At 40.8% G+C, this 11517-nt stretch overlaps 1 protein-coding gene across 1 annotated transcript in view; it reads left to right on the forward strand.

The window, feature by feature from the left end:
• Positions 1-353: 353 nt before the first annotated feature.
• LOC101298654 (probable LRR receptor-like serine/threonine-protein kinase At1g51880-like) overlaps positions 354-11517 on the forward strand; it is a 15532-nt gene continuing 4368 nt past the window's right edge. The window contains exons 1-6 of the mRNA XM_004307581.1: positions 354-534; positions 624-1305; positions 1777-1961; positions 2057-2256; positions 2335-2467; positions 2575-2640. Coding sequence (XP_004307629.1) covers positions 447-534; positions 624-1305; positions 1777-1961; positions 2057-2256; positions 2335-2467; positions 2575-2640 — 1354 coding nt within the window. The 5' untranslated portion in view covers positions 354-446. The remainder of the gene's footprint in view (positions 535-623; positions 1306-1776; positions 1962-2056; positions 2257-2334; positions 2468-2574; positions 2641-11517) is intronic.

Raw genomic sequence — 11517 nt, forward strand, 5'->3', positions numbered from 1 at the left:
CTCCACGTGATGGACAACCACTTTTATGTGGAGCCCACCAGAATTGGTCAGGCAATTCAATGGGCGAAAATTAACAATCCAATTGCCCGGGCGGCTGGGTCCCATGTGGGCCTTAGCAATTGGTCGGGCAAAACTTTGCCGGTGCGATGTTTTCTCTCAATCAACAAATCAGTCATCAAATCGATCCATTGGTGCAAATGCTCTGACAAACTCATTTTGAAAATCACAAAAAAGTCTAACATAACTTGACCGATCCTTCCCACGCGTCCAAGAACCATCAAATCCATGTTGATCTTGACCTAACCATTAAGATTCACCTATAAAAATCTTTGAGGCACGACCCGGCTACGATTAACGCCAGACATCTTAATTCGGTCTATATTATCTGCAGCCATGACAAAGACAAATTGGCGTCTTCTTCTTCTTCTCAGTTCTAATTAACTGGAATGACTTGGATTCTCACCTTCATTTCTATAATGGGTGTGAGTCCTCTTTTACTCACGATCCTCATCACCCTCTCTTTCTTTTTATCAGGTAAGCAATCAATCCGTACTCAACTCCTCCATCTATGTTTCTTATTCATCGAACAAACTTGTGTTTAGTGTTTACTTTTGGTTTCTCAGAAACAGAGTCAACATCGTTCGAGATAGTCAACAACTGCAACTACACAGTCTGGCCCGCAGTTATCTCCTCCGGCACAGTAAACCTGTCGTCGCTGTCGACCACCGGCTTCACGCTCAAGAGCGGCGCGTCCTTCAACCTCTCCGTCCCCAACTCATGGCAGGGTAGGGTGTGGGGCCGGACACTCTGCAACGAATCCTCCACCGGAAACTTCTCCTGTTTCACCGCCGATTGCGGCACCGGAAAAGTCGAGTGCGGCGGAAATGGCTCCAAACCGCCAGCTACGTTCGCCGAGTTCTTAATCAACAGCACCGGCATGGACATCTATGATGTTACCCTGGTCGACGGGTTCAATCTCCCAATGGTGGTGGAGCCCCTTGGTGGCAGCAACTGCAAATCTTCGGGATGCTCGGCCGACTTGAACGGCGCGTGTCCCAAGGAGCTGAGGGTGGCGCGTGAGGGGAGCCAAGGGACCGTGGCGTGCATGACGCCGTGCACGGCGTTCAATAATGATCTGTTTTGTTGTACCGGGCAGTATAATACACCCGAGACGTGTGCTGGGACCGTATATACCGATTATTTCAAACAAAGATGCCCGAAAGCGTATACCTACTCGTATGATGACAACCAGACTACGTACACATGTGTGTCAGCTAACTACAGCATTGTTTTCTGCCCGATCAGGTACCTAGTTCATAATATATTGTCACGTTCTATAATGTTCCATTCAAGTTTCACTCTGCTGAATCACTTTCACTTTGCTGAATCACTGCAAGTGATGTTCGAGCATCAGGGAGGGAACTCTCAACCCGAGTTCGATTTCACCAAGTAGTTAAAGTGGTCAGACACAATACTGAAATGTATATTTGGAGCATTTCATATGCACTTAGAGATTAATCAATTCTTCGTAGTTCGTATTATAACATGTCGAATTCAAGAGCCAATATGATGTTTTTGACAAATGAGGTAGTGATGAGACAACAATGTGAAAGTATGGGGTTATTAGTAGTTTCCTGGGTGTTTTCTGGATACAGTGTGGGTCTATATTACGTAGAACAGTAGAATTACTAGTACTTACAACTTACAAGTAGAAATCTTCTATGATACAAATGCAGGTTAGTACGAAAGACTAACCATCAAGCTTCTTTATGTCAGTTTGGACCAAACACCAGCTGAAACACCAGCAGCCAAAGAACCAACTGTACCCGAACAGGTTCCTTCGAAAAGTAAAAGACACAAAATCATCATTGCCTCTGTAGCGTCAAGTGCTGGGATTATTATCTTCATATTAGCGGTATTAGCGGGACTATGGAGCACTAAAAGGAAGAAGAGACAACAAGGTTAGCAAAATGAATACTTAGGCCAACTTTGATTGCAGGACTTTCAATTTTTTAGCTAGTCTATTTTGTGATGATCACTCTGGCTTCTGGTGTAGAGATCCAAAATAGTTCATTGGAGTTGGACGATGGTCGACGCTTCATGTACTCGGAGCTTGTAAAGATTACCAATAATTTTGCATCGCCAATTGGAGCAGGTGGATTTGGAAAAGTCTATCATGGTATTCTGGAAAATGATATGCAAGTTGCCGTCAAGTTACTTATTTCCGCATCAGGCTCCAGTGAATTTCAAAATGAGGTCGATAAGTTAGCAATCTTAAAGCGATTCGGACTGTCCCAAAACCACAATCATATATAAACCAATCTGTGTATGCAGGTTAAGCTATTGATGAGAGCTCATCATAGAAATGTGGTTTCCTTCACTGGCTACTGCTATGATGGAAAGACTATGGCACTTGTATTTGAATATGTTGCCAATGGAAATTTACAACAACATTTAACAGCTTCAGGTATGCAGTTACAGTATTTCATCTATATATATATATGATGTGCTTGCATTACTTGATGATCACTTATATGCTAAATGCAATGAATTGTGTGCACTGTTGGGGTTCAGATGTAGATACAGGAAACATTTTGACTTGGAAGGAGAGACTTCAAATCGCAGTGGATGCAGCACAAGGTATACAATAGCTGAGATATAAGAACAATATATATGTGAAATGGATTGTTCCTTTGGTCTTCCTATATATTTCCTAAATCATGATTGAGTTGCAATATGATGTACATTAGTACCTGACATCGATTAGGCTTTTAAAAGGCAGATAATATTTTGCAGGACTGGATTATCTACATAATGGTTGCAAGCCTCCCATAATCCACAGAGATATAAAGACCTCCAATATATTGTTAACTGAAAAGATGCAAGCCAAGATATGTGATTTTGGTGTTTCCAAACTTCTTTCAACTGAAACTGCTACTCATACCATGACAGATCACGTCAGAGGAACTCGAGGATACTTTGATCCTGAGTAAGTTAGTAAAGACGTATATAAGTTACTTAAAAATTGCTGAAAGATAAATTGCTGATAGATAAGCATAACTTACATTCTTCGATTTTCTTCTTTTCATCTCGTTATGTTCAGATACTACACCACAGGAAAGCTGAACAAAAGAGTGATATATACAGCTTTGGTATTGTGTTGCTAGAGCTAATCACCGGCAGAACAGCAATAATAACAGATGTAGAACCCGAACCTGTTCACATATGTCAATGGGTGAGGCCTATGTTTCAGAGAAGAGATATTGAAAGTATATTCGATTCAAGGATACAAGCAGGGACTTACAACGTTACCTCTGCTTGGAAGGCGGTAGAAATCGCCATGGAATGTGTGTCATCAACAGCTATCGAAAGACCAGATATCAATGTTGTGTATAAGGAACTGAAGGAATGTTTGAAAATTGAGGTTCCACCTGAAATAGCAAAGGTTCCAGAGGTTGATGATGAGAGTGATGATTGCAGTACTAGTTCAAGTGTCCCTGTTCTACATGACGTCCCACACTCGGTCTGAAAGCTTCTTAGTTCATATGAAGTCACACATTGAGTCTGAAACTGAAAGGCATACGTGTTAGTTATTATTTTGTTTTGAAATCAACATTTTAGTTATTCTTGCACTGTTAAAACAAGATTGGAATTATACGAGGGCGGAAACTAATTGAACTATTTCTACAAATCTAGCAGAACATTGCTCTGATTAAAACTGTTCTTTCACTTCTTTCCAAGAGTATATTATTACCTCTGGAGAATCCAGAAGTATGTTTTAAATTAAGTTCTTGCAACTGGAAGTGGCACTCGTATATCAACTTATGCAAAGGAACATTTCGGGTACCTTGATGCTGTAAACTGCTGGTTATAAAAACTGATGAAGATTTTCAACGTTCGCGATTATTTCAGGATCAATGACTTCTGATAAACAGTTGCACAGATCAATGAGATCGTTGTTGATACGAATTCGAGCAGCTCAGCTCATGGAAGAAAGAGCTGCAACACAAAAATGCTAGATAGATAATTCATTGTCAAAAGTTTGGAAATCGATTAATTCATAGTGGGTCGTCCATCTATGTAATGAAACTAGATATTGAAAAAGCTTCCATAGTCTGAAGAAAGTAGTCGTTCAGAAATCAGAAGTAACAAATACTGGAGTAACAAATACTTTTCAATACATCTATCCGCAGAAAATGAACCGAGAAAGACTGTTAGGCACATGAACTAGATTCCCTAAATATTACAAATGTCATGAATTACATCCCTGCCAACATTTCCAGTAAAATTTACATCAAGCATAGAGGCACAATTCTGGTCAGGTCTTAGGAAATTGGCTTTCTTTCTTTTGATTATCTAGATGATGATTAGAACCCAAATTGAGAATGATAGATTAGGGATGCAGTTTTGTGAGATTGTAAGCCTCGAAGCCATCACCTACCTTGCACACTGGCAGGAGATTGTCCACCTCTCTCACTGCCAATATCATCTTCTACTCCACTCACGTCTAAACAAAGGCCATTGTTGTTTACACTGACTTCAGAGCTAGCATTACTGCTGGTGGCAAGAGGAGAATCTGAAACACTAACCGTTCTGCTTCGTGCAGGCCCTGATCTCACACTGTACATAGAGGATGCAGGAATATTTGTCATCAACGGCCGCAAATTACCAGGAATGGTTCGCCTTATATCCTGCAATCAAAAGTTAAATCAAATATTAATATCACTGGGTTTCTGGGATGTACATCAAATCATAAACAGGAAAAGAATGATTACCATGTGACGTATAGCCATATCAAGGGATTTCTTTGAGAGTGTTCTACCAAAGCCGGAACTGTCTGGGGATGAAGATGACTTCCCAGAGTTACCATGAGGTGACGGTTTGTCATCATGCTTGGGGGGAGCCAGTCTCCGCATATTTATTACCCTCTCAACCATTTTCGTTCCCATTAAAACAGGGCTCACATTGTCATTAACTTTAGAACGCCCACGACTGAATGCAGGAACAGAGCTCCCACTAATATGAGTACTGCCATTGGGAGCCCTTCCTCTTGAAGGAGAGCATAAACAGTAGCAAAACCTTCTCAAATCAAGTAAATTTTTCAAACGCAATTTATAAGCTGAGCAAAGTGATTGCAGCTTGGGCAGATGCGAAAGAGTTCAATAGTTCAGACACTCATGTAACGGCCAATCAGGCTTTGCAATGAACAAGTTTTGACCTTTTCTGCTTCCTATTGCATATTTTTTAGGATAATAAATGCCAAGCGTATTAATTACTTGAAAGTTAAAAAGGAGAGTCAAAATCAAATCCATATGAAACGGCTACTCCTATCACATAGAGATGCATATACTCCAACCACTCCAGATTAAGAATTACTACCCTCATAATAAGGAAGTGCTAACTCTAGATTTGAGTGCAGTTGGACGAGCCTTTGGGGTTCCAAGCTGACTCATCATGGTCTTATGTGATTCCATTTACAGTGAAGGGAAAAGAGGAGTCCCAGGCGGAGTTAAAAGCCTGCAGCAAGGGGGGAAAAATCATATAATGATCTCAGTTAAAGCAGAACATAATATATAATAAGACCCAACTTCAAAAGCCAATTGCCACCTCTGCTAAAGTCTGATCCTAATATGCTCTTAAGAACAAAATAACACATGTTTCCATGAACTGTGGTCAGCATTCCTTTCCAAAAATTACTCATAGTAGATCCCCGCCTCCCCTATTATCTATCAAAACCCTCTCAGCTAAAAAACAACTTTTACAGATAAAATGTAATCTATACTATCACATTACCAATCATAGTCATTCTTATCATTCTCCAAATTGAGAAACTTATCAGTTCCACTCTTGCGCGTCATCAGTTCCACTCTTGCGCGTGGAGGGCGCCGGCGTAGATGAGGATATATTAAAAATGGGAGAAGTTCCGGGTTTAGCCCCTGCAAATGTCGAAACAACCACACTAGTCAACCCACATTTCCAAACAATTCAAGCCAACTATTACACTAATACAGCACCAGTTCAAGAACTAAATTTGAAATCCTATGTTACAATCCAAAATCCGAAAAAAAAACTAAGACTTGGGAACTGAGAAGTACCTAAAGGCGCAACGAACTCTTCAGAAGTGTTGAGAAGAAGATCGTTCCTCTCCTTCTCCCTCTTCTTCATCTCTAGAAACAACACCAGCTCTTCTTCCTTCTCCTTCCTCATCAAGGCCCTCAGCTTGTGAAGTTCCAAGTACTTCCGGTATGTTAAGCAAAAAATATAACAGGTGTTTATCATGGCACAATACACCTGTTTGGTAGAACAACATCCATGGCCAGGAACTTGTCCTCATTCTGGTCTCAGCTTCAGTTAAATGTTATATGTTTAGCAGGGTAACTGAAGAATGGAAGAAGCGATTTTTCTTTTTCAAAGAACAATATTAAGACATTAAGTGGGGGCAATTGCCCTCACTAGGCATAACATGCGTCCGCCTATGGCAGTAGAAGTAATTCACTGACTCACTATTAAGAGACTACATACCTACATTCTAATCTGAACATGTAAACTTTGAGTTTCAGAAATGTACAAGTTTGGAGTATTTCTGCTAGGGATGATGGTAAACAGGATGCCACAAAAAGAGTTTGAGAGGTGCAACGATTGTTATATGCAGAATGCATTATCTTAGAAATCGAGAGACACCGACAGACCCGAAAATGGAATTGACTCAAAACATTGATGCAAATATTCAAAATACTCTTAAAACAATATCCTTACTTCACAGTTCACATTCAATATACTCATATCTCACGATGTTAAGCTGAATAAAATTCAAGGGAATTGAGATGAACATGCCAATCTATATACTAATCATTACTATTGCAGCATAATACTCCAACATTCTCAACTCGCAAAAAAGGATAGATTAACACAACAAAGCTTTAATTCAACCAATATATACAAACTCATCATTGATCGTTACCTTCACCAACGAGATGGCAGTTACCAACAAGATGAATACTTCAATCGGCTGCAAATTCGAAAAAAATTTATTTATCCCCAATTTCGGATTAAATCTAACGCCGGGCCCAAGGTTTCAAACATTTTTACGATCTTGGGTTGTCCGGAATGGAATGTTGACAGCCAAGAGGACCTCGATGTCGATCGATTGCTTGAGTAATAGACCCGGTAAGCAAGAGGATGAGTGGTTGGTCGGCTTGAATGGGTTATGCTATTATTGTTTTATTGCGTCTGCTTTTTCTTTTTTCTTTTTTATTCCAGTGGTTAACGCCACTTGACTAACGCCTTCTTTCACGTGCACTGCATATGGGCGTGTACATCCACGGCCGTGCACACAAGACACTCAGCTGGAAACTTCCACGAACAATAGATGATTGAAGACCCAGTTTGCTTCTGAAGATTGAAAAGTCTTGCGTGTGGACTTTCTCACCAGTTTGCTCCACAAGACACTCCGGTTTTTCAAAATTTCTCTCCGATCACTATTTGATCGGAGTGTCTTGTGGAGCAAACCGGAGTGTCTTCAATCATCTATTGTTCGTGGAAATTTCCAGCGGGACAAAAACCTTTCGTGTTCTTCATCTCAGTTCTAACTTTCAAACTCGAATGACTAATTGGATTCTTCACCTTCATTTCTATAATGGGTGCGAGTCCTCTTTTACTCACGATCCTCACCCTCTCTTTCTTCTTATCAGGTAAGTAATCCATCATCAACTCCTCCATATCGAGTGATCGAACAAACTGGTGTTTACTTTTTAGTGATCGAGTGCAGAAACAGAGTCCGTATCGCTCCAGATAGTCAACAAGTGCAACGACACAATCTGGCCCGGAATTCTCTCCACCGGCAGAGTAAAACTGTCGACCACCGGCTTCACGCTCGAAAGCGGCGCGTCCTTGAACCTCTCCGTCCCCGACTCCTGGACAGGTCGTGTCTGGGCCCGGACACTCTGCAACCAATATTCCAGCGGAAACTTCTCCTGTTTCACCGCCGACTGCGGCACCGGAAAAATCGAGTGCGACGGAAACTTTGGCAGTCTGCCGGCTACTACAGCCGAGTTCAGTCTCAACAGGACCGGCGGCGTGGACTTCTATTTCGTCAGCCTCGTCACCGGGTTCAACCTCCCGATAGTGGTGGAGCCTCGCGGAGCAGGCAGCAACAACTGCAGCTCTTCGGGATGCTCGGCCGACTTGAACGGCGATTGTCCCAAGGAGCTGAGGGTGGCGCGTGAGGGGAGCCAAGGGACCGTGGCGTGCATGACGCCGTGCATGGCGTTCAATAATTCGCGGTTTTGTTGTACGTATCGTGCATCCGACACGTGTGATGGGACCGTATATAGCGATTATTTCAAACAAAGATGCCCACAAGCGTATACCTACTCGTATGATGACAACCAGAGTACGTACACCTGTGCTTCAGCTAATGACTACAGCATTGTTTTCTGTCCTATCAGGTACCTAGTCCATTATATATTGTCACGTTTTATGATGTTCCATTTGAGAGTCATGTTGTAGAACCACTGCGATTAATCAATTCTTGCTATTATAACATGTCAAGATGTCAAGAACCAGTATGTTGCATATGAAGTTCTTGAGGAATGTGGTAGTGATAAGTTCTTGAGGAATGTGCAAGTGCAAGGGGTTAATAGTAGGTTCGAAGTTTTCTAATTATGTAGAACACTAGAATTAGTAGTATACAACTAGAATTCAGAAATCATCCATGATACGAATGCAGGTTATTACAAAAGATTTACTCCAATTAAAGCACGTTAATAACTGGTAACCATCAAGCTTCGATTCTTTATGTCAGTTTGGACCAAACACCTTCGAAAAGTAAAAACCACAAAATCGTGATTGCCTTTATAGCGGCAAGTGCTCAGATTATCATCTACATAACGATGTTTGCGGGCCTATGGAGCATTACATCGAAGAGACGACAAGGTTAGCAAAATGAATGCATAGGCCGACTTGGAATGCAGGACTTTCAGTTTTTTAGCTCGTCATTTATGTGATGATCACTCTGGTTTTTGGTGTAGATATCAAAAATAGTTCATTGGAGTTGGAGGATGGTCGACGCTTCATGTACTCGGAGCTTGTAAAGATTACCAATAATTTTGCATCGCCAATTGGAGCTGGTGGATTTGGAAAAGTCTATCATGGTCTTCTGGAAAATGATATTCAAGTTGCTGTCAAGTTACTTATTTCCGCATCAGGCTCCAGTGAATTTCAAAATGAGGTAGATAAGTTAACAATCTAGCTCTAAAGCGACTCGGACTGTTCCAAAACCGCAATTAACATTAACTTTGAGCCATATATAACAAACTGTATGCAGGTTAAGCTATTGATGAGAGCTCATCATAGAAATGTGGTTTCCTTCATTGGCTACAGCTATGATGGAAAGACTATGGCACTTGTATTTGAATATGTGGCCAACGGAAATCTGCGGCAACATTTAACATTTTCAGGTATGCACTTATCATACTTCATCTATATATATGATGTGCTTGCATTACTTGATGATCACTTATATGGCCTAAATGCAATCATTTGTGCACTGTTGAGGTTCAGATGCAGCCACTGGAAACATTTTGACTTGGAAGGAGAGACTTCAAATCGCAGTGGATGCAGCACATGGTATAGAATAGCTGACATATAAGATAAATATATATGTTAAAGAGTTTGTTTCTTTGGTTCCCCTATATATATTCATCATGTAGTTCTAAATCATGATCATGTTGAAATTTGATGTACATTAGTACAAGGCATCGATTAGGCTTTTAAATGGCAGATGATATTTTGCAGGACTGGATTATCTACACAATGATTGCAAGCCTCCCATAATCCACAGAGATATAAAGACCTCCAATATATTGTTAACTGAAAAGACGCAAGCCAAGATATGTGATTTTGGTGTTTCCAAACTTCTTTCAACTGAAACGGCCACTCATACCATGACAGATCACGTCAGAGGAACTCGCGGATACTTTGATCCTGAGTAAGTTAGTAAAGACATATATTAGACATATAAGTTGCTCTAAATTGCTGATAGATAAGCATAACTTACATTCTTCGATTTTCTTCTTTTCATTTCATTATGTTCAGATACTACACCACAGGAAAGCTGAACAAAAAGAGTGATATATACAGCTTTGGGGTTGTGTTGCTAGAGCTGATCACCGGAAGAACAGCAATAATAACAGATGTAGAACCCGAACCTGTTCACATTTGTCAATGGGTGAGGCCTATGTTTCAGAGAAGAGATATTGAAAGCATATTGGATTCAAGGATACAAGCAGGGACTTACACTGTTTCCTCTGCTTGGAAGGCGGTAGAAATCGCCATGGAATGTGTGTCCTCAACAGCTACCGAAAGACCAGATATCACTGTCGTGTATAAGGAATTGAAGGAATGTTTGGAAATTGAGGTTCCACCTGAAATACCAAAGGATCCAGAGGTTGATGAGAGTGATGATTGCAGTACTAGTTCAAGTGTCCCTGTTCCCATGATGTCCCACACTCGGTCTGAAAGCTTCTTAGTAGACATGAAGTCACACATTGAGTCTGAAACTGAAAGGCATACGTATTAGTTATTCTTGCACTGTAAAACCAAGATTGGAAATTTGGAATTATACGAGAGCGGGAACTGATTGGTTTCTACAAATCTAGTAGAACATTGCTCCAATTGTGGGTTTCTCTGGATTGCAAGAGGATATTACCTCCGATGAATCCAGAAGAATGTTTAAAATTAAGTTCTTGCAACTGGAAGTCTGGAAGAGACACTCTATCAATTGATGCCAAAGGAACACTTGGGGTACCTTGTTGCTGTAAATTGCAGGTTACCAGTTTTTCAACCTTCGTGTTTGTTTGAGGACCAATCTGCTCATGTAACAACATTTGCATTATCAATGCATCAGCCACTTGGTTCCCTTTTTCGAAAAATATGTGAAAAACGAAATTGCATCACTGGAATTCCATGCCACATCTCTAGTTATCAATGGACCATTTAGGGAGTATAGAAAATCTAGAATTAGAGACGACTTCAAACCAAATATGCAAGCTGGATTGCCTTCATCATTGTCGTAACCTCAGCAACAATTATCAAGTGATGAAGCAAAAGCATGGACAATCCTCACCTTGAAAATCATGAAAAACTCCACCATAGCCCGACTGATCCTCCCCACACTTTTAAGCGCCGTCTGTGTCAACCTTTACCAAACCAATAATGGGAGGTTTCCAATTCACCTCAAAAATAAGGGCATGACGCGGCCGACAAGTAACACCAAACCAGCTAGTCAAGAGGACAAAACACAGACAAAAAAGAGAAAATTACATAGTAATACATGACCAAATTTACAAACACAAAAACCAACTTTCAATATTTTTTGTACAAATTAGGACATGAGTACGTGCCGAAAACTAGTGGTACCAGATATGATCCACACTTTCATAAGCAAATAACCAATATACCCACCGCGTTATCTTCTTTCTCCATCACCCATATCTCTCTCTCTCTCTCTCTCTCTCT

Source organism: Fragaria vesca, linkage group LG7, assembly GCF_000184155.1.
Source record: "Fragaria vesca subsp. vesca linkage group LG7, FraVesHawaii_1.0, whole genome shotgun sequence".
Taxonomy (NCBI): Eukaryota; Viridiplantae; Streptophyta; class Magnoliopsida; order Rosales; family Rosaceae; genus Fragaria; species Fragaria vesca.